This window comes from Leptodactylus fuscus, chromosome 11, assembly GCF_031893055.1.
Source record: "Leptodactylus fuscus isolate aLepFus1 chromosome 11, aLepFus1.hap2, whole genome shotgun sequence".
In the NCBI taxonomy this organism is placed as follows: Eukaryota; Metazoa; Chordata; class Amphibia; order Anura; family Leptodactylidae; genus Leptodactylus; species Leptodactylus fuscus.
Genome location: NC_134275.1, coordinates 35,203,581 through 35,227,277, shown reverse-complemented (window position 1 = coordinate 35,227,277; position 23,697 = coordinate 35,203,581). Strand labels below are relative to the sequence as shown.

Sequence of the window (23,697 nt, the reverse complement as noted above, 5' to 3'; positions counted from 1 at the left end):
ACGGGAAAGCCACTGGTGTTTCCGTAGATATAATTGACATGCTGCGATTTGCAAAGCCGCAACAGCTTTGCAAATCGCAGCGTGTCCGTGCTGCGATCTTTTCTGCAAAGTGGGGATGGGATTTGCATGAATCCCATCCACTTTGCCTGCACCGTACAATGCCGCGATTTTTCGCAAATTGCAGCGTTGCCAGTCTGGGGCCCTGGCCTAAAGCCTCCTTGTGAATGGAGAGTCAGTGGGCTTGCATAACTGGCGCTCCCTTCATTCTATGGAGCTGCCTGAGATTACACTAGCACATCATTCACAAGGAGGCATTAGGGGGACTTTTGTTCTCTCATCCTCTTGAGGAGAATCACTGGGGCAATCGAACAGTTAACTCATGTCCTTTGAAACAAACCCTACAAGCTACATTCATATGACCAATCTAAAAACTAAATCTAAAAGTGTGAGAATCCAGAATATCATAAAATTTAAACAGAAAAAAAAACAAAACACAACCCTCAGTGACTCCAGCATGTATGGCTCATGGCTACTCATTGAGATTTTTATTATTCTCTTAGGATGTACATTTCATGTCTGCAGCAATAATAATCTGAACCTACGTTTACGGCAGATTTAAGGAGATGTCTCCAGTTAGATGCAGCAAGCTTGGTCCCTGGTCTGCTTTATTCTAAGTACAGAAACGAGAGAGCAACAGAACGGTAAAAAAACTATCCATTGGTAAACCATAAGATAAAGACATTTATATAGGATTGAGATTTTGGCAAGCACTAAGGTCTAGAGATTGATCTAAATTCTGAATTTCATGAGGACTATTGAGGAAGTTAAATGTAATATTTGACATTATAAACATTTTTGTGTAAAGCTCAAATCAAAGAAGTCAATACCATGAGTCTGGCCCCAGTGCAAACAAATGGGTACTCCACTGAAATAGTGCAAGGGGGGGTGGGGTCTTTAAAGGGGTTTTGTCATTAAAAACACTTATCGACTATGAAAGAGTCTGTAACAACAATGCACCTTTAGGTTGAAGTCCCACGTTGCAGAAATGCTGTTTTTTTTGTTTTTGCAGATTTTGCTGCGGTTTTCTGAGCCAAAGTCAGGTGTGGATTGAAGCAGAAGGTAGAACTGTAAGAACTTCCTATATGTGTCCCATTCCTTTTGTAACCACTCTTGGGTTTGGCTCAAAAAATGCAGCAAAATTTGTAGACAAAAACAGCTATGGTATGCACCACGTCTATGGCACCAAACTGATGTGCTTAGTTTAATGAAATCTTCCTCCCCATTGTCTTCCAAATCTTGACGTGACCAGCACGGTACAGGACATGCTAGAAATGTGCTATAGCTGCAGGTTCCACCTCTGGCCCCTGTTTTCCAGTCACTGAGGATGCCCATACACGGCTCTCTACATTCATGGCTGTGGAAGAAGGCAGCCTTGGCTACTCTTTCAGAACTCCCATACACATGAATAGAGAGAGCTGTACAAGTGTGCCCATCTCTCCTTTCTTAGTGGCCATTAACAGGGGTCATTTATGACTTGTCTTGTAGATAGGCCATATACTTGCAACATGGAAATATTCCTTTCAACCAAATTAGAACCATCTACATTGGTATTAAAGAATAGAAATTTCCACTTTAAGACACTTAACTTAAACACCTAAAGAAAGAAGATCATGTTGGTGGGCTAGTTGCTCGGACAACCTTCAATGGGTTTATGCTGCCGGAACCACAGACATTATCCCGATGGTCCCCTGTGAAAGAAAACTACATTTTACTATGAAATACTGCAGTGTTCCAGAAAAGGCCTAGATCTACCATGGGAGAGACCCTGTCAGAATTTTACGCTGCTCATGGTTCAACCACCATACGGGTATGTTCAGATGGAGAAATCTGGAGAGAAATCATCACCTTAAAACCAGCCCCAATCTGCTTCCCATGGTCAGCATGTCCTGCTCAATCTAGTTGAGGTTTTGAAAGCAGAAACGGCATAAGGCTCACGTCTTGTTAGCCACAGTGTATATGAGGCTAACCATGCCTACAATCCCACACAAGGCCATTAGCTTCCACAGGGTCAGTTTTTGGAGAGAATTTTGTGGTGGTGAACCATCTCAAATTCTTCCATCTGGACATACCATTAATCTGATATCTGGTCCCCTTTAACAAATAGGTCCAAACTCTAATGTACAGCAATGAAAATGAGGGGAGATGCAGCTCCATTAGATTGGGTTGTGGAAATAAAGCCCCCCCCCCCAATATAAGGACTTATATGTGACTTTACTATCTGCTCAATTTGTCACACAAAAATATTTGACATTTTTTTTCCAGTGTAAATTTTAGGTGGTTATTACACCAGTTAGAGCAGGGGTAGGGAACCTTTGGCTCTCCAGCTGCTGTGAAACTACAACTCCCAGCATGCTCCATTCACTTCCATAGAAGTTCCCAGAACAGCAGAGCCAGTATGCATGCTGGGAGTTGTAGTTTTGCAACAGCTGGAGAGCCGTACGTTCCCTACCCCTGAGTTAGACCAACACCACTTCTATCGAGTTGCCATCATCGACATCTTCACCGGCCTCCTGTCCATGTCTTGTCTGAGGGGACCTTACATAAGGCATCTGAGGACAAGGCCCATTATTTTTGGGAAGCCTAACTGGCTGATCCCTCATATGGACCTGCTGGTGATGCAAGAGATCATTGGAGTCCCGAAACGCTTTCTTGCAGGTAGTGCAGTGATAATGTTGCTCTCTGGAGTGGATCTGCTTGTGTCGGTCCAGGTGAGTGAGCTGCTGAAAAGTCTTGCTGCAGATGTGACAAGCGAAAGGCCGATAGCCTGTATGCATTAAGTAGTGGCGATGCAGGCTCGAAATCCTCGTGAAATACTTGCTGCATAGACTGCATTTTAGTTTGTCTTTGATGTGCTTAGCCTCTACGGGGTCATCGTCTTTATCATCTTTCCAGTGATTTTTGTCTAGTGAAAATTCATCTTTCATCTTCACACCATGGCAGTCTTTATTCACAGTAGACATGGACTGGGGAGGAGACAAAGGACTGGCCTCTGGACTGTGCCCTTGATCCAGAAGACTCTGTCTTTGTATTTTGGTCTTATGCCAGATGGGACGTTGATAAGGCTTTTCACCCATGTGAACGCGCTGATGCTTTAACAAGTCACTGGTATCGCGGAATCCTTTCTGGCATATAGAACATTTGAAGGGTCTCTCCCCTGTATGGACCAGGTAGTGGCGCTGAAGGTGGGTGGCTTGTCGGAAGGACTGATTGCAGATGTTGCAGGTGAAGGGTTTCTTGCCTGTATGTATGACCGTATGCTTCCTCAAATTAGAGGAATTGTTGAAACACTTCTTACATTCGACACACTCGTAAAGTTTCTGCCCCGTCGGTCCAATCTTTAGATGAACAGGACGATGAGTGTCAAGTTCTATCTTTGTCACAAATGATTTACTACAGAAAGAACACTGGAATTCTTGAGGAATCTCCTCATTCTCCTTGGCAGGTGGAACTCCATGACAATGTTCAGGTTTCTGTATTATTACTGGCTGAGTTTTCGTGTGCTTTTCCTTATGTCTCCTCATATAACAGATGCGAGAAAAGCTCTTTTGGCAGATGGGACAGCTGTAAGGCCTTTCACCCGTGTGCACCCGAAAGTGAACCCTCAGCTCAGTAGAGTCCCTAAATCCTTTAGTGCAAAAGGCACAACGATATGGTCGCTCGCCTGTGTGTACCAGACGGTGGCGTTCAAGCTGGGATTTTTGACGAAAGCTACTGCCGCATATGTCACACACATAAGGCCTCAGGCCTGTGTGGATGTTTTTATGGCGCCTCAGGTTAGAAGCATCAGAAAAGCAACGATCACACAGATCACACTTGTATTGCTTGCGTCCCATTATTATGGTTGGCTGGTTACTTGAGACACCCACTTTTTTCAAAAATTCCCCCATGGAAAAGGGGCTGTTGTCCAGTTTGGCTTGTGCCGCCTTCACGCTGTCAAGCATGTCACTCAGACAGGACGTAAGCCCCTCCATCATCTTGTGGGCCACTATAAAAAGACAAAATTGTAATACATAATAACAGTATAAAAGACTGAAAAATACAGAAAATATTAAAATGCTAAATCATTATAATAATACAATAGAAAGAAGTTTGGTCGGACCAGGGTCTATGACATTCAGTTTCGGGTGACACAACCAAAGCAATAGTTACACATGAAAATTTCACCTTTTAGGGTGAACTTACACTGGCTGGTTCTCTTGTGGTTTTGCAAAGCTGCGAGTCACTTTTGCTGTGATTTTTAGTGAAAAAATGTCACAAAAAACTGCAATGGAACCAACACATATAAATAAGCTCTAAATAACTTAAAATGTCTGCGCTGGTTAAATGACAAATACTATTCAGCCATTTCTTGTTATGTATCCCTAGTTATCTGTGGCCACAAAAATCTAGGTCACATGCAATGCCCTTAAAGGGATTAAGAAACTATTTTTTCTAGGTAACACGTCGGAATAGCCTTTAGAAAGGCTATTCGTCTCCTACCTTTGGAAGTGATCTCCGCCGCGCCGTTCGTTCGAAATACAGGTTTGTACCGGTATGTTTATTAGTTCTCTCGCAGCGATGGGGGTGTCCCCCAGCGCAGGAGATGCGATGGGTGCGTCCCCATTGCTGCTCGAAAACCGACTGCAACGCCGCCTCTATGTTCTTCTGTATCCTCCCCTTCCTTCTTCAGCTTGATGTCGGATGCCTGCGCAGTACGCTCTGTTCGGCGAACTTTGATGAACGTACTGCCCGCAGCCATAGTGCCGACACCACAATTTTGCGCATGCGCAGTATGTTCCTCAAAGTCTTCGCTGAACAGAGTGTACTGCGCAGGCCCCATCGCTGCGAGAGAACTAATTAGCATACCGGTACAAACCGGTATTTCGAACGAACGGCGCGGTGGAGAGCACTTCCAAAGGTAGGAGATGAATAGCCTTTCTAAAGGCTATTCCAACGTGTTACCTAGAAAAAATAGTTTTTTAATGGTAGAATCCCTTTAAACATGTAACAATGCCAGCCAAGCACAGTTCTTCCATGATGTGGTCATGGCACGGAAAACAGCGGAGGGGTGGACTGCAAAAAAAAGCAATTATTCATAGTCTGATGGACTCCTTTGACTATAATGGACTCTGTCAGGTGTCCGTTTTTAAACTTAGGGTGCATTCACACGATGTAACGTTGCGCGTGATCTGGCACGTATACACGTGCAGGCAGATTACACGCGCAAAATGCTCCCATTCATTTTAATGGGAGTTAGGAGAGTATATGCCGCGTTATTTGGCGCCCGTGATTTTGCGGCTGCAAAATAACGCGGCGTATACGCTCCTAACTCCCATTGAAATGAATGGGAGCATTTTGAGTGCGCAATCTGCTGACACGTGTATACGTGCCAGATTGCGCTCCACGTTACATCATGTGAACGCACCCTAACACTGGCAGAGGAAGAAGTCCCCCATCAATACAAAGTGGACACTGCGCTGGAGTCTCCAAACTGACACAAATGTGAACAGTCATATATATATATGTGTATATATATATATATATTAGTATATAAAATTATTTACCCCGCTGGACATCGCTTTAAATCATATGCAAAATCTAGGAGTCTTATAAACTCAGAACTTATTCAGTATTGATAAAACTCGGCTAAGTGTTCACAAACTTCCCTATATAAAGCCTCTGAGAATCACGGCTCAGCAGGATGTGTTTATATACATGTTTCTCGCCTGTATACAGTCTCGGCAGACTTGATATAGGGATGCATATAAATAAGTAGTACCTTCTAGCCCCCATTGTAATACAATGCATATTATGCAATCTATTATTTGACTCCTTTCAAGTATAGTACAACACAGTAAGAACGGTCAGTCTATAGGTGACAGTAATCCCATATTCAGCTGAACATATGTTCCCTTGGTAACCACAACAACATAGCAACCCGTCAGTGCTGGACTGTATATTACCTCTGACAGCTGCAGCCGGGCCACCTTAATACATGTAGCCACTAGCCCCCAGCCTCATCCCCAGCTCCTCCGCAGTCACATCCCTTCCTCCTCTGGCCACTAAACACAGCACTCATGAGCTCACAGGAAGTGGTACGGCTGTGTTATTATACAGAACAGGGAACACAGCTCACAACATTGGTTCCTACTGGAATAACAGCTGATCTAGTAGGAGAGGACAATGTGCACTACAATTAGTCTGTGTTTCCACACTCAGGTTTTTGCATGCAGTTTTTTAAGCCGAAATTAGAAGTGAATTGAAAAAACAGAGGAGTTGTAGCAAATGTTCTCTATATGTTCTCACACTTTATGATCCACATCTAGTTTGACTTCAAAAACTGCATCATAAAACCTTAACGTGGAAACCTCCTCAAGAAAACGCTCCTTTTACTCACTAGAAAAATGTTGTACATGCTACTATAGTCACAAAACAAAAACAGGGCAGCTGGATATCAACATGTCCAATCCTGTAAATGGAGATGCCCAGATAAGATAAGAATCCTTTAATAGCCTCACAATGGGGAAATTCAGTGTGATACAGCAACATGTACAATAGTATATAGCAAGAGAGAAACACATACAAGCTCATGGCAGATAGAAAGATACAAGTCATAGCAACTATGAAGAAAGAAACAGAAGACAAACTGTAGGATCGTTTAAATCTGTGTTCGAAGTGATGTTGCTAATACAGCCCGACTGTGGTTGGAGGACAAGAGGAGGGGGGCACAGCATGTAGATATATCAGGCAGAATCAGCCTTTTGCAGAGGTGGGGGACATATGCAGCTATCACAATAACATGTGATCATTCCTTTGGTAGGTAATAAGATCTCCTGCTCACAGCTGATAGTTCGATATCTTGCATCAGCACTATTGTAAAAAATGTTCCAAAAATTACTCAATCCTTCATCGCAAGCACTCCTCCTTTCTTCGTACTGTTGTTCTATCCACCCAAAGAAGTCTGAAGTCATCCAGGTAGACAGGGTGCTGGTCTCTTGCCAGGCTTCCTTAACTTGGGGGGGGGGATTAAGGCACAGGAATTTCCAGTTGAGCAGGTATCTTCCAAAACTCAAACAATAGATGCAAAGAAATTAGTCTGCAGGTTCTTCCTTTCAATTATAGTTGCTAATTCATAGTGCTAGGTTGCTTGAGTAGAGGATTCTTGAAGATACAGACAAAAAGAGTGAAAAAGGAAAGATAAAGGTCGCTCTCAGCTTGGAGCTCTGTATCAAGGCTGCCACTCATGCGGCGCCATCTTGGAAGATGTATTGGCAAGTGGCTTTCTCCCTTCTCCAAATCAGTTGAGTATGGGTTGGGACGTGGGGGGAAATCAGATGATACACAGCCATGAGAAAAACAAAAGCTCACCCATTTCTTACATATCGGTATAACATGCAAATAAGTCTTCCCGTTTGGCAGGTAGCGCTCTATAGATCAATGTCTCCACCAAGTAAAGAAATGAAGAAAAGCTTACTTTAGCACATGGCCTCCGGTAATGTATGAAGTCTATTAACCAGACAACAGAAGGGAGAAGTATTTTGTCTTTCCTTCCTATACTTTTCTTCTGGCTTTAGCCCAAGAAACTGCATGTGTGATTCCAGCCTTATGGCAACTCTTCCCAGAACAACCTATTTAATTCCTTAAAGGGGTTTTACCACGTTATGAAGGTTTCGCCTATCATTAGATTAGGGGATAACATCATGATCAGTGGGGTCTGACTGTTGGGGCTCCTGTCCTGATGGAGTGACAGGCTGAGCATGGTTCCCACCCCTCAATTCACTGTCTATGAGAGTGCTGTGCTTGACTATCTCTAATGCTTCTATAGAGAATCAATGGAGTGACAGCACAGATGGTCAGCTCACCACTCCATCAGAACAGGAGAATCAGCACTGACCCATAGATCTAATTCTGACGGCCTATCCTACCCCTTTAAGAGCCAAGCATATTTTGGCCTCAAGGACCACAGAAAATGCATTCTATCCACCAGAACATTTTTTAGGATTACATGACTGTAGACACAAGACATTACAGATTGTGCATGTAAAATGTTCAGGCATCTTTTTGGTAAGCTAAGGTAAGCTTTAACCGGGCTTATTGTTACGCCCCGAGTTGATAGTACAAAAAAACCCTCTCCATGTCTCACAATGTCAGCACGGACAGTGAGGTGACAATAGACAGATCCCTCCATTCATGAGCGCCATGTCTGCAACAATCACACTGCAAAACAGTACATGTATATGATATACAGAGAGAGGAGAAAGAATCTGTCATGCCAATCGGCCTTTTGTGTATTAACTCATCTGATCTAATATTCCTCCTCCAACACTGGACACAGGCAGTCAGTCTGGATCTCTTCAGAAAAAAGAAACTGTCCAACAGGATGCAAAAATGTAATGTGAACCTAGCCTTAGGGCCCATTCACATCTCGTTTTTGGCATACGTTAAGGGTCCATTGACACAGAGTTTTTTGGCGCTGATTTTGATGCTGAATCTGCGTTGCATAGACAACTATTGCCAGACAGAGGTTTATATAAATAAATAGTCTGTCCTGTTGGCCGCCATCTGGTAGGTATCTGTCAGGATACTGCTAGACAGACAGAACCAGATAGCGTAGTAGACTACGCCATTCCATCCTGCAAGGTCCAGTATAAAAAACATATCCGTTAAATGGAGTCTGTATTAACCTATGGTTGATGGACATGAATCATAGAGACAGTGACAAGATACTCCCAAACATGAACTTTAACATCTCTCTTGGTGAGAGTTGCAGCACAGGGAATGTATCCCACTGGATGCCTATACACTGGGATACTTTGCAGCCTATCGTTAGAGGTGTACATTGGGAGTAGAGATGAGCGAGTACTGTTCGGATCAGCCGATCCGAACAGCACGCTCGCATAGAAATGAATGGACGTAGCTGGCACGCGGGGGGGTTAAGCGGCCGGCCGCCGTCAAAGCGGAAGTACCAGGTGCATCCATTCATTTCTATGGAGCGTGCTGTTCAGTTCGGCTGATCCCAACAGTACTCGCTCATCTCTAATTGGGAGTCCTCCTGATAGATCTATGAAAGAAGATAAACAACAAAATGTAAACCCAGCTTTATGCTGATCCCTCATGTTCACCTTCATCATAGACAGCTCCCCTTTAATAAACAATAGTATAAAATGCATGCACAGTAATCTGGTTCTCACTCACAGAGCACGGATGCATCATACCTTACCTTACATCACTTGACTTTAACCAGTAGCAAAACTACAACTCCCAGCATGCCTTGCCTGTCTGTCTACATGGATTCTTATAGCAGGAATTCTGTAACTTTCAATCTACCTTAATACACATTGTCAGGGTCTGGGGTTGCTAGGTGGGGTGGCATAGACACACAAGTCCAGTTTCTTTTAGTCCAAAACAAAGGTAGAGTTTAATTTCACTCAAAAAGGTAGTGCAGCAACAAAAGGAAACAATACAAAAATAAATCCCTGCCCGGCTAGGCTCTAACTAAACATAAGAATAGGTTACCTCACCTAGAATAACAGAAATCCAAAAAGCAAGTAGAATCATTCAGGACACAGCTCCAAAAATATGACCTCTCTCTTTCACTCTCCAGCCAAGCACTGTCAAAGTGTTGCTGCTGGAGCTAGCTTCTTAAGCCTCCTTGACGAGGAGACCCTCTGCAGCTGAATCGCTGCTGGAACATCCCCAAAGTGTGGACTGGAGGGGGGTGGAATGACAGGTCCCACTACCAACCTACCTGTCATTCCTAAAAATCCAGCCCAATATTGAGCATTTACCAAAATGCTCAGCAGACAATAGTTATCTGCTGAGAACAAACATTCCTGGAGTTTTCTCATCTCACCCACCTGAGTAGTCTGGATGAGATGTACACCCCCTCCATTACCTGACCAGCCATCGGCTTACAACATGGATCCATCTTTGGGTAGTTATTCAGAGCATAGTGAAGTATACAAACCTCCAACCAGTATAAAACCACATTATAAAATTATTTAACACATTTTGAACTTATTTAGCTTAAAATAGCAAAAAAAAAAAAAAATAGGTTTCAGGGGACATCATTCACTCTCTGTACACAGAAACCATTTTTCAGAATACTGCCAAGTGGTAAACTTACCGTATTTTCCGGACTATAAGGCGCACATAAAAACCTACGATTTCCTCAGAAATCGTAATTGCGCCTTATAGTCCGGTGCGCCTTATATATGGATGGAAGCGGCGGCAAAGACTGCGTGCCGCTTCCATACATACATAAAAGGCACCGTAAGGGTGCATTCACACTACGGAACGCCAGCGTGTATCACAGCCGTACACGCCGGCGTTACAGCAGGACTGCCGGACACTTCCCATTCATTTCTATGGGAGCTGGCATGCGAGTGCTCCCCATAGAAATGAATGGAAAAAAGCAGTCCATTCATTTCTATGGGAGCGCTCGCATGCCGGCTCCCATAGAAATGAATGGGAAGTGTCCGGCAGCCCTGCTGTAACGCCGGCATGTACGGCTGTGATACATGCTGGCGTTCCGTAGTGTGAATGCACCCTTAAAAGTTATATTAAACTACCCCCCCCCCCCCCCCCCCCCCGTCATGGCATTCTGAAACAGAATGTGAAACTTACCGAACGGTGCAGGGTGGGCGGGCATTCAGGCCTCCTCTTCCTCCGATGTCCTGACCACTTCCTCCGGCGCTCGCGAACTGATAATGGCCTGGGCGCATGCGCAATATCAATGTTTTTACTACGGCTACTGCGCATGCGCCCAGGCCATTATCAGTTCGCGAGCGCCGGAGGAGGAAGACGGAACATCGGAGGAAGAGGAGGCCTGAATGCCCGCCCACCCTGCACCGTTCGGTAAGTTTCACATTCTGTTTCAGGGTTATATTTTAAAACGGGGGGGGGGGGGGGGGGTAGTTTAATATAACTTTTACGGTTGGGCTCTATCAGCATGATTTTGCTGATAGAGCCCCTTTAACTCCTCGCCTGCCGAGCGCTTCCAATAGAAGCGGCTGGCACGCGGGGGGTTAAGCGGCCCACTGGCAAAGTCTGCATGCCGCCGCTTTCAATAACATATAATGCGCACCGGACTGCGCCTTATAGTCCGGTGCGCCTTATATATGAACCGAGACGGACTATAAGGCACTCATGGGCAATGCGCCTTATAGTCCAGTGCGCCTTCTAGTCCGTAAAATACGGTACATTTTACAGTAATCTGAGTTTTTCCAATCCTGGGAGAACACAGATTTGGCCTTGACTTGGTATGTAACTGCACAATAAGAAGGCTTAGGTATTTGTTTAAGGCTAAGGCCCCATTGTAGCAGGCCACAGCAAGAAAGCACTCGGGAAAATCCACGGTAGAAATGTATTGCAATTTTTCCCGCATTGCGTTTTTTCCTGCAGCGCTTTTCACAGATTCTTGCTTCAATTATACATATGGCATGCTGAGATTTGGCATAATTGGATTTCCAAAAACGTGATGGTTTTGAAAATCGCAGCATTTCCACTGTACTTTTTTCCCCCACAACGTGTGGATGGGATTTGCAGTGACTTAATAATACTGCGGTTCCCCCCTCCCCCCCGACACCCAAGCCCCAGTATATCTGTAAACGCTGCAGCCTCTTCAGTACTTACCAAGCACAGTGATGTACATTGCATAGCCTATGTACACACCATTCAAAATGGTGAACACGTCTGGCATATGTGTCGAGACAGTTTCCTGTACACATGCCAAACACACACATAGGCCCCCATTCACCTAATGGAGTCCAAAACGTTATAAAAGAGCATATTTGTTTTATTACTGTATACAAGTGCAGTAGACAGAGCCAGTTTACTGTGTTGCAGTAAATGCATTACTATGCAGTATGACCATACAGTGCCATATGTCAGATTTCTATATCAGAGAATACTCCTGATACGTTCGAAGTATGGACCAGACATGATGTGATTATAACCAAACCAAGTAACTGGAAAAACAAAAGAAAAAAATACCCAGAACTAGAACAAACCACAATAGCTGTAAAATCAGTCCTGACCCTTTAGTTTTATTAATTCACAGTCAAGACTCCGCAGAGGGCCACAAGTCTCCGAGAGGTATACAACGTTCTGTCTTTATGGCTTCCTATCCTTCTTCCATCCACTTTGCTTCTTGAATGTTTGCTTCTTACTTTGCTTCTTGTTTGGCTTCTTGATGGACTTTGTTGCAGTTTTATTTGTCCTATATTTTGGCCTCTTGTTTTTACTCTTTGTACCATCTGCCGTTTCACCCATGAATGTGTTTTTCTGGTCTTGCCCTTTCTTTAGGGTCTCCGAGTTCTCCTTGACGCTGCCTTTATTCTGTGATCCTTTCCCCTCATTGGCGTTGCATCGTTTTATTCGGAGTTTTCTCCCCATGAGCTCAGAATTGGCCAGCTTTAATGCGAGTTGTACAGAGTCACTTCCCTGCAAATTGTGGTTAGAAGAACATTGAGACAGTTGACCATGGCAGCATCATGGAGGCCATAATAACACATGGATAAACAGTAACTATGAGGGAGTACGGCAGTTTCGAATAGCACGCACCCATAGCAATGAATGGGGCCGGCGTCTTGCCGCTTAACCCCGTGTGTGCTGGCTGCATCCATTCATTCCTATGGGTGCGTGCTATTCGAAACTGCTGTTTCGAATAGTACTCGCTCATCTCCAATAAACAGTTATATGGGGAGGGACCAAACAGCTGCCAACACTAATGTAAGGTTCCAGTAAAGTATGAGCCATGCTAATATCAAAGGTCTTTAAAAGGAACCTGGCACCGGGTTTGAGGCTCCTAAACTCGCAGCGTATCCTTATGCTGCTCAGGTTATGGGCCCCAACCCTGGTAGAGTCAATCCTACAGTATAAGTCGTGCTGTGCATTGTTAGTAGCTAAATGTGGGTGAACCTTATGAGATTCATTTCACAAATATTCTCAAGGTTTCTCTGCAGAGAAGGGCGGCTAAGACGATTAGGGGAATGGAGTACAAGGACAGATTAACAAACTTGGGGTTATTCAGTTTAGAGAAAAGACATCTACAGGGAGATCTAATAACAATGTACAAATACATGAAGGGACAACACAAAGACCGGTGACAGTGACAAGGGGACGTCCTCTATGTCTAGAAGAGAGAACATTTCACCAACCACATAGAGATAGACTGAGTGAGGAGTAGCCCGTTACATCACTGACTGACGATTGACATACGGGCACATATGATATAATGGATACAATGCAGGGATGTTATATGGTGGTTCGGTTCTATATATCGCCTCTAAAATATTCATGAATGACTGGAGCAATGTATATTCTCATTACATACCTGAAATAACACATAGCCAAAGCCTTTGCCAATCCCCGTTTTGTTGTCCCTTATGATACGAACACCATCTATAGCGCCGCACTGAGAAAAGTGTTCTCTTAGGACTTCGTCTTCAATGTCTAAGGCAAAATGTGATCCAAAGAAGAGTCTTATATTGAGAAGAGAAGGGTTATACAGTATAGATTGGTGGTAGACTGGTATTTCACATGAGCCAACTCCTATTTATTAAAAAAAGACCTCACTGACTCTTGTTTAGAAAAATCTGATAAAAGGGATTTTGCAGGCTAATATTATTGATAACCAATTGTAAGGATAGGTCATGAGTGTGATACCCAGCACCCCCACCAATCAGCTGTTCTTATTCCGTATATAATGGCTGAACTACGTCACAGCAGCACAGCTCCCATTACTCTGGTCTGTCTATTCCTGCTGCCTGTGTATCGGCTGCTAAGAACAGCTCGTCGGCAATTGGGACTAATGACTTATCTTTAGGATAGTTCATCTACATTCTTAGCCTAGAAACTCCCTTTAATAAATCAGATAGAAACTTTACTGCCACGGCCAAGCTTTTTCACCTTCACTGCTGTTAGCACAATCTGGCTTTGGGCTAAGCACCTAAGGCCACTTACAGTCTGGAAAACATGGTCCCTATATCAGCCATATGTCCCAGAGGATCATAGTTTATCCATCGGTAATGCTGTGAGTCACTGCATCACTACAGTCCCATCATCATTACAGTACAGGCAGAGACTCACAGCATTCATAGATAACATTACTGGGAGTCCAGATCTCCAGACAAAGTGTAGTTGGAAAATACAGCAAATATATGGACCATATTTTCCGACCTATAACTGCCTGTGAGCAGCTGGCCTCACAGTAACATGTACCTGAACATAATACTATACTGTATTCATCAGCATTCCCTATACAGTTACATCAGATAGAAACAGTCTGGCTCTTCTGCTGCCCTTGTGTTATGGAAGGAATATGCAAGACTGCAGAATTACCATGACCGGTTGGACAACTGCAATTTTACCACATTGACTAACCATGTAAGCAGAGGCATAACAAGAAGATCATGGGCCCTGATGCAAAAATCTGTAACTGGGTCCTGACTTACTGTGAGAAAGTATCCTTTAAAGAAGGAATAGGGGCTAAATATCCGATTACTGGGGGTCTAACCAATCACTAGACTGGGGTCACGTTTCCCAGAGTGCTACTTGTGGATGGAGTGGTGGTACACCTTACTACTATGTAACTGCAGGGAATCATGCTGCCAGGCAGTCCCAGTCATGCACACCGCCGCTTCAATCACATGGAGCATTGAGGAGAACCTGCAGAGCCCAGTTCTCATAAACCTGTATATATGGGATAAATATTAGGAATGGGAAAATTCCTTAAAACGTGTTGTCAGAGAAGTAATAAAGCTTACCAGAACATTCCCTGCACTGGTTAAAGCGGTTGTCCAATTATGGACACTTATACCCTATTTATAGGACAAGGCTCCATTCACTTCTATGGGTTTGCGGGCGCATTACAGTCCTGGAAGCTCCATAAAAGTAAATGAGACATCGGTCATTGACACTCCATTCACAAAGATGCCTTAGTGAAACTTTCAGTCCTCCTGATCACTGGGGAACCCAGCGATTGGACACGCAGACATTATCTGTGTAACACCCATGTACTGACACCTTTCATTCAATGAACAGGAGATGCAGAAGTAGAGGCGCAAAATCGACAGGAATAAAACCTGTTCCAAATTTTGGGGACTGGACGGTCATGTGTACGGGCCCATAGAAATGAATGGGTCTTTGTGCTATCCAGGAAAAACCCAGATAGCACACTGATCATTCATACGGTCATCTGCAAGGGAACCTAACCAGTGCAGGAATATATTCGTAAGCTGTATCACACCCCAGGTAATCCCTTTAAGGCTAGTTTCACATGATGTGGAATTACTGCGGATTAGAAAATCCCAGTAAATACAGCAGCAGTAAAGTGGACTAGATCTGCTCAAACTCTGGCTGCAGTTGTTACATGTCACCAGAGAATGGCTACAGAGAGACCGCTGTCGGACCCGAGAAGTGTTGCCATGGGCATGCAGGATAAAAGAAGAAACATAGATTTTACATGATCAGCTGTTTCGTGCAGAAAGTCTAGCGGAAAATAGATAAAAATTGCAAAATAAAGAAAAACCTATGCTTGTAGATTCTTCTGGAAGTTTTCTGCAGCAATGCCTCCATGTGTGAACCTACACTAACACAATAAGCTGTAAAGTATGGGCCCCTATAGCATTACAGTCAACCACAGAGGAGTCCAACTTACCATAAGGGAGGTTTCCTACGAATACCGTTTTCTTGTTGTCATACTGTTAACAACAAAAACACACAAATAGATAAAAATCAAAACCATCTCCTTACTAACAGCATGTACAATGGCGGCATAGACAGCCGCCACTTACCGATGAACTTTTTGAAGCAAGATCCACTCTGATGTGAAATCCACTGCTGATCTCATTGCCGTTCCTAAGGGAAAAACCCAGATACTGTACATACATATATGACAAGGTGCGAAATGCAGGTTATATCAAGAAGCAAAACTGGTCAGGTTACTGGACGCTGCAGAACATCTTAGTTCTCTATGTTTTGTGAATACTACATGAACTCATCTAATATATTTTTTTTTTTAAGTTTGTAGCCGCAGCGACATCGGCCGTATCCACTGCTGCAGTAGTCACATGATTCTGTTGAAACATCATTGATGGAGGCCAGGATAGAGACTGGCGGGAAACCTAGGAATGGAGGAGATCCAGAAGGGGAACGTGATTGTGTGCTATCTTACAGCAGCCTAAAGCTCTTCACACACACTGTTTATACCCCATTAACCCCTTTATGTCACTATCAATATGTGGTTACAAGGAGAATCCTCCAAATCTAAATCCTGTATATATAACCCTTGAGGTTACTTTTTTTTTTTTTTTTTTAAGCTGTTTTAGTTACATGTCTTCGCCACAAAGCTATGCGACCACCATTACATCTTCCATAATAGGAGTTGTTATCCAGAAAGAGATGAATGGGAACAATGCCAAGAACATTACCTTACAAGAGCCTTCGTAGCGCTGTCTTGTTCCTTAAAGACCACATACGCATTTATGCTTTTCCGTTTTGGATGCACATCCCGCCTAGGAGAGAATTGACATAACTGAGGTTATATAATACACTTTCTATTCTTGATGTCACACCGCGAGGAGGAATGTTACATGTTTGTTGGGGAAGGATTACCTTTCAGGACTATGACCTAGCAGCCAGAGCAGAGAGTGGCTACACGTAGTGATGTATTACACAAATAGCCTAAATACAGTAGCCCCTGCACATACAGTCAAGGAAATAAATATTTGATCCCTTGCTGGTTTTGTAAGTTCGCCCACTGACAAAGACATGAACAGTCTAGAATTTTAATTGAGACAAATAAGGGATCAAATAATGATTTCCTTCACTGTATGTAAAAGCTCATGTACCCAGGACCATGTGAGCTCCAGCAACAAGCCCAGGTTATGCATAACATCCATATAGTGTAATATCTCAGAGAGGGTGTAAATCTATAGAACAGCTGCAAAATATAATCAAATTAAAAAAATAATGGTCAACTCACTGTATAGCGGCACATTTTCTTGACATGGTGGGGTCTGCTCGAGCCTTATTAGAAAAAAAAAGAAAAAAAATTATATAAATTATATAAAAAAAACATTTAGTGTGCAACATATCCTGACAATAAAGTGGCTGCAATTTGGATTTTTACTATAAAAAGGGATGTCTTATCCCTATCCATATCCCTATTACAAGAAACAGATCTCAGATTGGGATCTCCCTTTTTTGCCAGGCAAGTGTAAACCATGAAGCACATTGTGCAGACACTATCAGCTGACATTGGGGAGATTTCCATTAACAGGATGACCGGTGATCAGCTGACAGTAACAGCAGCTACAAAGTAAGAGTCTAGATAGGACGACCCCTTTAAAGTGTAACGGTTAGGATTGGATAGTAGTGTTCAACACCCTGGTCAGGTGAGCACTCCAGCCTGGTCACAGAACACCAAGCACAGTATCCAGCACAGCACAGAGGCTTTACTTGGTATTGCAATTCACCTGAATGGGACTGAGCTGCTGCTGTACCATGTGACTGACAAACGTGTCTTTACCAGCACAGGGAAGAGTCCACAGTGATTGTGAGCGCTGTGGCCTCCTCAAACAACTGCTCAGTTCCCAGCTGTCGGACCTCATTGATCACATATTGATAAGTCATCAGTAAGCAAGTCCCAGAGAACCACTTTAAGCTCAAATTCCCTCAATTTTGCATTACACATTTAACATAACTTTATCATGTAAAACATACCACAGAACGGAACCTCACAGACTCGATCGGCCCAAACTCTTTAAAGTAAGCCTTCAGCATCTAACAAACGAAAAAATACAGTTACATATACACAAGAACTAAAACTAAAACACCTGGCTACTAGCTTCAAAACCAAGCAAGCCGCAATAACACGTACCTGTTTAGTACAAGCTACTGGCAAATTACCCACGAAAACGCTTCTTTTGTTCTTCACCCTTAGCTCGGCCATGATCATTCTCTTTTTATCGTGCGGGGTTATGGTGTCATAGTCAGGGTTGTTCTTATTCTTCACTTTAGTGGTCTTCACTTTTTCGTCTTCATCCGCATTGGCTAATGCTTGCTCCCTATAATAGCCCAAAATGACTTATTGTTTAGAATAACACAAAGGTTTGTTGAGAACAGATATTGTGCCAAGATAAGACAGAACCAAGACAGGTAAAACAGGACAAGCCCACAATGTCCAGTAGTAAGGTGTCCAAACAGTGAATAGTTTAGTCCTGGAACATATGGGTACTGCAAAGACATGAAACTACAGTGTAATATTTAATATACCCTTGGGTGGCGCTGCAGGACAACAGAACAGGTTTCCTCACACATTAGAGCTGATCCATGGGGGTCCTAACAGCGGGAGAACTTGCAAGGCCCCTTGTAGTCAGGGGACAGGAGTTACCCCTTAGCTTGGAGAAATAATCTACATTGACAACGCAAAGCAAACATAACAGATATTTGCCTGTGGGCAGCTTCAAACCCAATCCCCAGTAATGGAAGCAGTACTAACTGCAGACACATGCTGGATAATACAGGAGTCAGCCGCGCCGCGCCCCCTCCCCCCCCAAGCTGCTGTGAAACTACAACTCCTAGCATGCTCCATTCACTTCTATGGGAGTTCCAAGAACAACAGATCTATATGCATGCTGGGACTTGTAGTTTCATAGCAGCTGGAGTGCCAATGACTGCTGCATCTACCAATCTCTGGACACTATCCATGTGCCAAGCAGCAGTCCATCCATATGTACACACTCAAGCACCTTCTAACGCCGTCTCCATTATCTAACCTCAATTCTTCCCTATAGGGGCAAAAAGTCATAAACCAACTTGAGGCCATTGCAAAAATCCAATATGGTTGCTGTTCTGCCTTAGTCGCTGTTTCTTTGTTATCACTATGTAAAAAAAAAAAAAAGGTGGAAAGCAGAAATCCAGCAGCCCAGGAGTGTCTCAATTAAAACTTTTATGAAATCTATGGTGAAGCACAAATACAGAATGCTAAATATTAAAGGGAAGCATCACTGGGCTTACGCGTTTCAGAAACAACTTTCCTTACACATAGCATATTGACACTCCTGAGCTGCTTGATTTCCACTTTCCACTTTTTTGTTGCATTGGGGTGGGGATCCGAGTGCCGGAACAAGATCTCATATCTTCATTGATGGAAGTTGGTCGGTGTTCCACAAATCTTCTTCCTATCACTATGTACAGGCTGTAACATATAATGTGTGATGTCTTCTGCTCCGGCCTTACCTGTCCTCCACTCTCTTTTCTGATACGGACAGCTCTTTCTTGGCAACCTTGCTCTTTTTTACCACTCCTGTGGTTGCCGTTTGCTTACTTGGCTTTGTGTCATCCGGCTCAGGAAGTTTTCTTTTAATTTTTGTCTGCAAAACCAAAAAAAAATGTTGCTATCAGAGGATGGACCCTCCGCAACTAGATCACCTCATTGTAGCAGTCATCTCCAACCAGCACCTCTCCAGCTGTTGTGAAACTACAAGTCCCAGCATGCCAGAGGGTTTAGGGAGCCACATGATGAAGACTATTGATGTAGAATATAAATGAATGCTCCTTAGAAGGCTGCACTTGGTTTTCTCTGCCATGTTGACCAATGATAGTTTCTAAAGCATTTCTATTCTTACCGTTTTTTCTGAGCGGCTGCTAATCCTTACTCTCCAAGTGAAAATATTTTAACAAATTTGCACCCCCCTTCCCTGAACACACCTGATCATTGGCTGTCTCTGTTACCTAAATGGGACTAAGTCGCAATACCAGACACAGCCAGTGGACATAGGTGGTTGTGTTCTGCTAACCAGATCCAAGCTCTTTAAGTTTAGGAATACATGGCGACTTTTGCCGTGCAGATCATGGTGCTTCCCTGCAACTATTTCATTAATGTTAGTGAGATGGCGCAGCAATGCAACAACCAGGATGTCACGACCGTAACTTCCAGTTGAAAGAATATCAAACATTGCTCAGTTTTTCACGATTATGGCATCCTCAGGGCTGCAATGTAACGGCATTCACTAACATTAGTGAAGGAGTCGCAGGGTAACCTGTATCTTTGAGTGGCAGCCAATGTCGCCATGTACCCCAAGCCTCAGAATATTCCTATATACAGTCACATATCATCAAATATATTGGAATAACACTCACAGCGACAACAGGAACATAAAGGGGCTGAGTGGAGCTAGCCTTGGTATCAAAGAGAGATGACAGCGTTGTGGTACTCTGCTCCGACGTTTTTGGGAACAAGCTGTCAGACACTTGTCCCGCTACATAACTGTTTGCTGCAGGTTCAACTTCTGGGATATTAGTTTCGCTCCTGCAAAGAGATAAATTATTGTATTAGTGTATATGGCCATGGAGAAAGTGACTCCTGACCAGCAGAGGGGGCTACCACTGTCTGATATGACCCCTGTCATACAGGCTTATTACAAACACAGATGTGTACTCACAAGGCCTCAGGAACTTTTTTTGTCTTCTTAACCTTCTTAGGTTTCTTTTTCAATTCTTCAGTCTTCATTTTTATTTATTTTTCTAAGATCAGCAGTGGATCAAATCTTGTGGATTCTGAGGAAAAGTAATGAAAACGCAGACATTAAAATATGCAGAAAAAAGGCAACACAATATGACTTCTTAAAGGGGTGTTTCAATACAATATTTTGCCCCCTACAAACGATGAACAAAATATTTAGTCACTTCTGTTCGTCTGGAAACCCAGTCGTGAGTCTCTATTGGATCCCTGATCTACCTGACCTTTGGCCTGCAGTTCTGCTCAGCTGACGTGGGCCAGAGTTCAACAAAGACTTGAGATCTGAATGGCAACTCCCTGCTGGATCGGAGAGGTGACTATGAGGATTATATTACTGTAAAGGCATTGTGGTTGGCACTGTTGAGTCCTGACCAAGAGCCACAGCTGAATGGAGTTTGTATGTTCTCCCTGTGTTTACGTGGGTTTCTACCTGGTTCATCCGGTTTCATCCCACATGCCAAAAACATACTGATCAGTAAATTGGCTCCCTGTAAAAACAACTGACCCTTATGGTAGCCACTAATTTCCCTACTCCACGACGCTCCCTGCACTTTGAGTCTCTGTGAGAAAAACCCATTACATATATTTGTCATTGTCCAGGATTTTCAATCACATGACTTAGCTGTTTGGGGTTCTATCTATTCCTAGCCCTATACAGTACACAGAGCTGGAAGCAGATTACGCAGTACGCTATACAGCGGCACAGTGCAGAATTGCAGATAACGCAGTAGCCTGTATAGCAGTCTGGTGCAGATAACTCAGTACACTGTATAATGGCCGGGTGCAGATAACTCAGTACACTGTATAGCGGCCCAGTGCAGATACAGTGGCTCTAGGGGAACAGAGCTGCAGTAATGCCATCCAGCCACTATACAACGTACTGAACTAGCTGCTTCTGGCTCAGTGTACTGTATAGGACCAGACACAACCCCAAACAGCTTCTTGATGGGTCCGACTCTCAGCCACCTACCTATTCAAAATGTACAGCCTATCCTAAGAATAGCCTATAAGAAAAATCCAAGCTTAACTCCTTTAAGCTTCTGTAAGGAACAAAAAAAGAAAGTATTGTCTGACGCACAGAAAAATAGTGTGTGCATTGTATAGCCGTGTGTTACTCCAGTCCGCACTGTAGCTAAATCACAGACACGTAAAAGAGTGCGACCGCCATGTCCACCACCGCATTGTCCAATCTATGGGGCTGGCAGACATTGCATGATATGGTCATCAGTCCCATAGACATCCATGGCTCCACATAAATGGGGGCTCAGAGCCTTATCCTGTGCCTGGTGGGGGGCTGTAGTCCTAGTAGTATTTGGCTGCAGAGGTTTGGGGCATGTTGCACGCAGTACTAGCTTTCTCTAAGCTTTTCCATTAGTTTCCTGCGATCCCTAGTTCTATCATTGTAAATATGGCAAAAGGATTTCAAGAAGGTGACAGTGACCCCTGTACAAGCCGATGTACCCGCTATAATTGTGTACAGAGCCCAGCGGAATAGCTGCCATCACCCCGCACTCACCACTGCTTGTCCTCACGTGCTGATGTTTGCTCTTTAATACTACTTCCGGGTCTAATACGCGGCAGCTTTTTTTCCCCCCTTCAACAAACTTTATCAACAACCTGCTGCAACAATGACCGTCTGCAGCATTATTTTCAACAAACTTTATTAACACCTGTAAGGAACGACTGCCGTAATTGTTTTGTTTATTTTTGTGTTTTTTTTAATAAACAAACTTTATTTAGCCCTGTATAGAATTGACAGAACGTTTCTCAGTCTTTGTATTTCATTAGTAATAGAATGCTGAGAATTAGGATGTGAAGAAATAAACATTCTGCCCCCATAATACACTGTTAGGTATTATTACACATAATGAATAACCTCACAACATTCAAAGGGCAGAAAGGGGACAATAAATGTATGGTGCACTATGCCCACCATGGCAAATTCAGCTCCGCCTACTGATATGTTGACTCTACCCATTCTCGCCAATTTTCTTTGCGCCCTCACACAGTACATACCTTCCAACCATCCCGGATGTGGGTCGTGTCTCACAGTCCAGTCAATGCGAAATATGCATAGATAAACAAAGGAAAGGTGGAAACTACAGCAGCCCACTCATGGGACTTGTGATCTCCAGAATCCAAAACGCTGCAATGCACAGAAATACAGCTCCCTCAGCTGGAAGCAAAATGTAGACCATGGACAATATCCAGCAAAGCGGTGATTCCATAAAACTTAGCTTTCATTGACATTTCATGTCAAACTGACATGATAAAATTAAGAAAAAAACGTGATATTTAAAATTTCCCATATGTTGTTCAAAACAGCCGACGCGTTTCGGAAACGCCCTGTATGTTTCCTTATTCAGAGCCTGATAAAACAGAACTGAATCTGCCAATCCCAAAAAGTAACTAAGTTCTAACATCGCATTACTTAGTGTGTTATCATCAACTCATGGTCGGTGGCATAAGTCCCTTATACGTTATAGGATTTAATGTTTAATATTTATTTTCCCCATTGGGTTTTTTTTCTTTGAGCAGGCCCGGGGAGGCAGGTAAATAGGCCTCTATCTGCTGGGGATCAGCGCCCTATTTAGCAGATAGCGGCCTATTAAATTAAAAAAATAAATAAATAAAAGTATTTACTTACTTACCATGCGATCCCTTGCTGCTGATGCTCCGGTGCTGCCTCCTCTTCACCCGGCAAAAGATGTCTGCATCTGAGTATAGGCAGCGTGATGATGCCTCCTGTGCTCAGAAGCAGAGGTCCAAACTAGTGCTGGACTAGTTTAGGTAAAAAAAAAAAAAAAAAAAAAAAAAAAAAAAGGCTAAAAGACCCCTGGCCACCAGGCGGCCACCTCACCTCATTAGAGCTGCGGCCCTGCATGCTGCAGTGGAGCACTACAGCTCTTATTGCTGTTATGTAGCACTTCTTAGGAGATTCTGCTGTGACTGATAATACTGACAAATCACTGAGGGGGAAATTATTATAAATTATATCACAGAGGGAGTCATTAAAATATAACTTTTAAACGATATCTTAAAAACACATAATGCAGGATATGACGTCCAAAGAGAATTAACGGATGTGATTAAATCGGCTGATAAAATAACAAGGGAATGCAATACAGGCA

General features: G+C 43.4%; 2 protein-coding genes across 2 annotated transcripts; both read right to left on the bottom strand.

Annotated features, from left to right (window-relative positions):
* Positions 1-2,516: 2,516 nt before the first annotated feature.
* On the bottom strand, positions 2,517-6,117 carry LOC142185295 (uncharacterized). The gene is made up of 2 exons (XM_075260633.1): positions 6,003-6,117; positions 2,517-4,045 (listed from the first exon to the last, which is right to left on the bottom strand). Exon 2 carries the CDS (start codon positions 4,032-4,034, stop codon positions 2,517-2,519), a length of 1,518 nt encoding a protein of 505 aa, XP_075116734.1. The 5' UTR covers positions 4,035-4,045; positions 6,003-6,117.
* A 5,704-nt stretch (positions 6,118-11,821) lies between these two features.
* Positions 11,822-22,133, bottom strand: RBM34 (RNA binding motif protein 34). The gene is made up of 12 exons (XM_075260227.1): positions 22,083-22,133; positions 20,490-20,604; positions 20,188-20,356; positions 19,285-19,418; positions 17,924-18,110; positions 17,767-17,826; positions 17,027-17,070; positions 16,473-16,556; positions 15,837-15,900; positions 15,701-15,743; positions 13,376-13,494; positions 11,822-12,483 (listed from the first exon to the last, which is right to left on the bottom strand). The coding sequence occupies exons 2-12, from the start codon at positions 20,555-20,557 to the stop codon at positions 12,154-12,156; spliced, it is 1,302 nt and encodes a 433-aa protein (XP_075116328.1). The 5' UTR covers positions 20,558-20,604; positions 22,083-22,133; the 3' UTR covers positions 11,822-12,153.
* Positions 22,134-23,697: the final 1,564 nt, after the last annotated feature.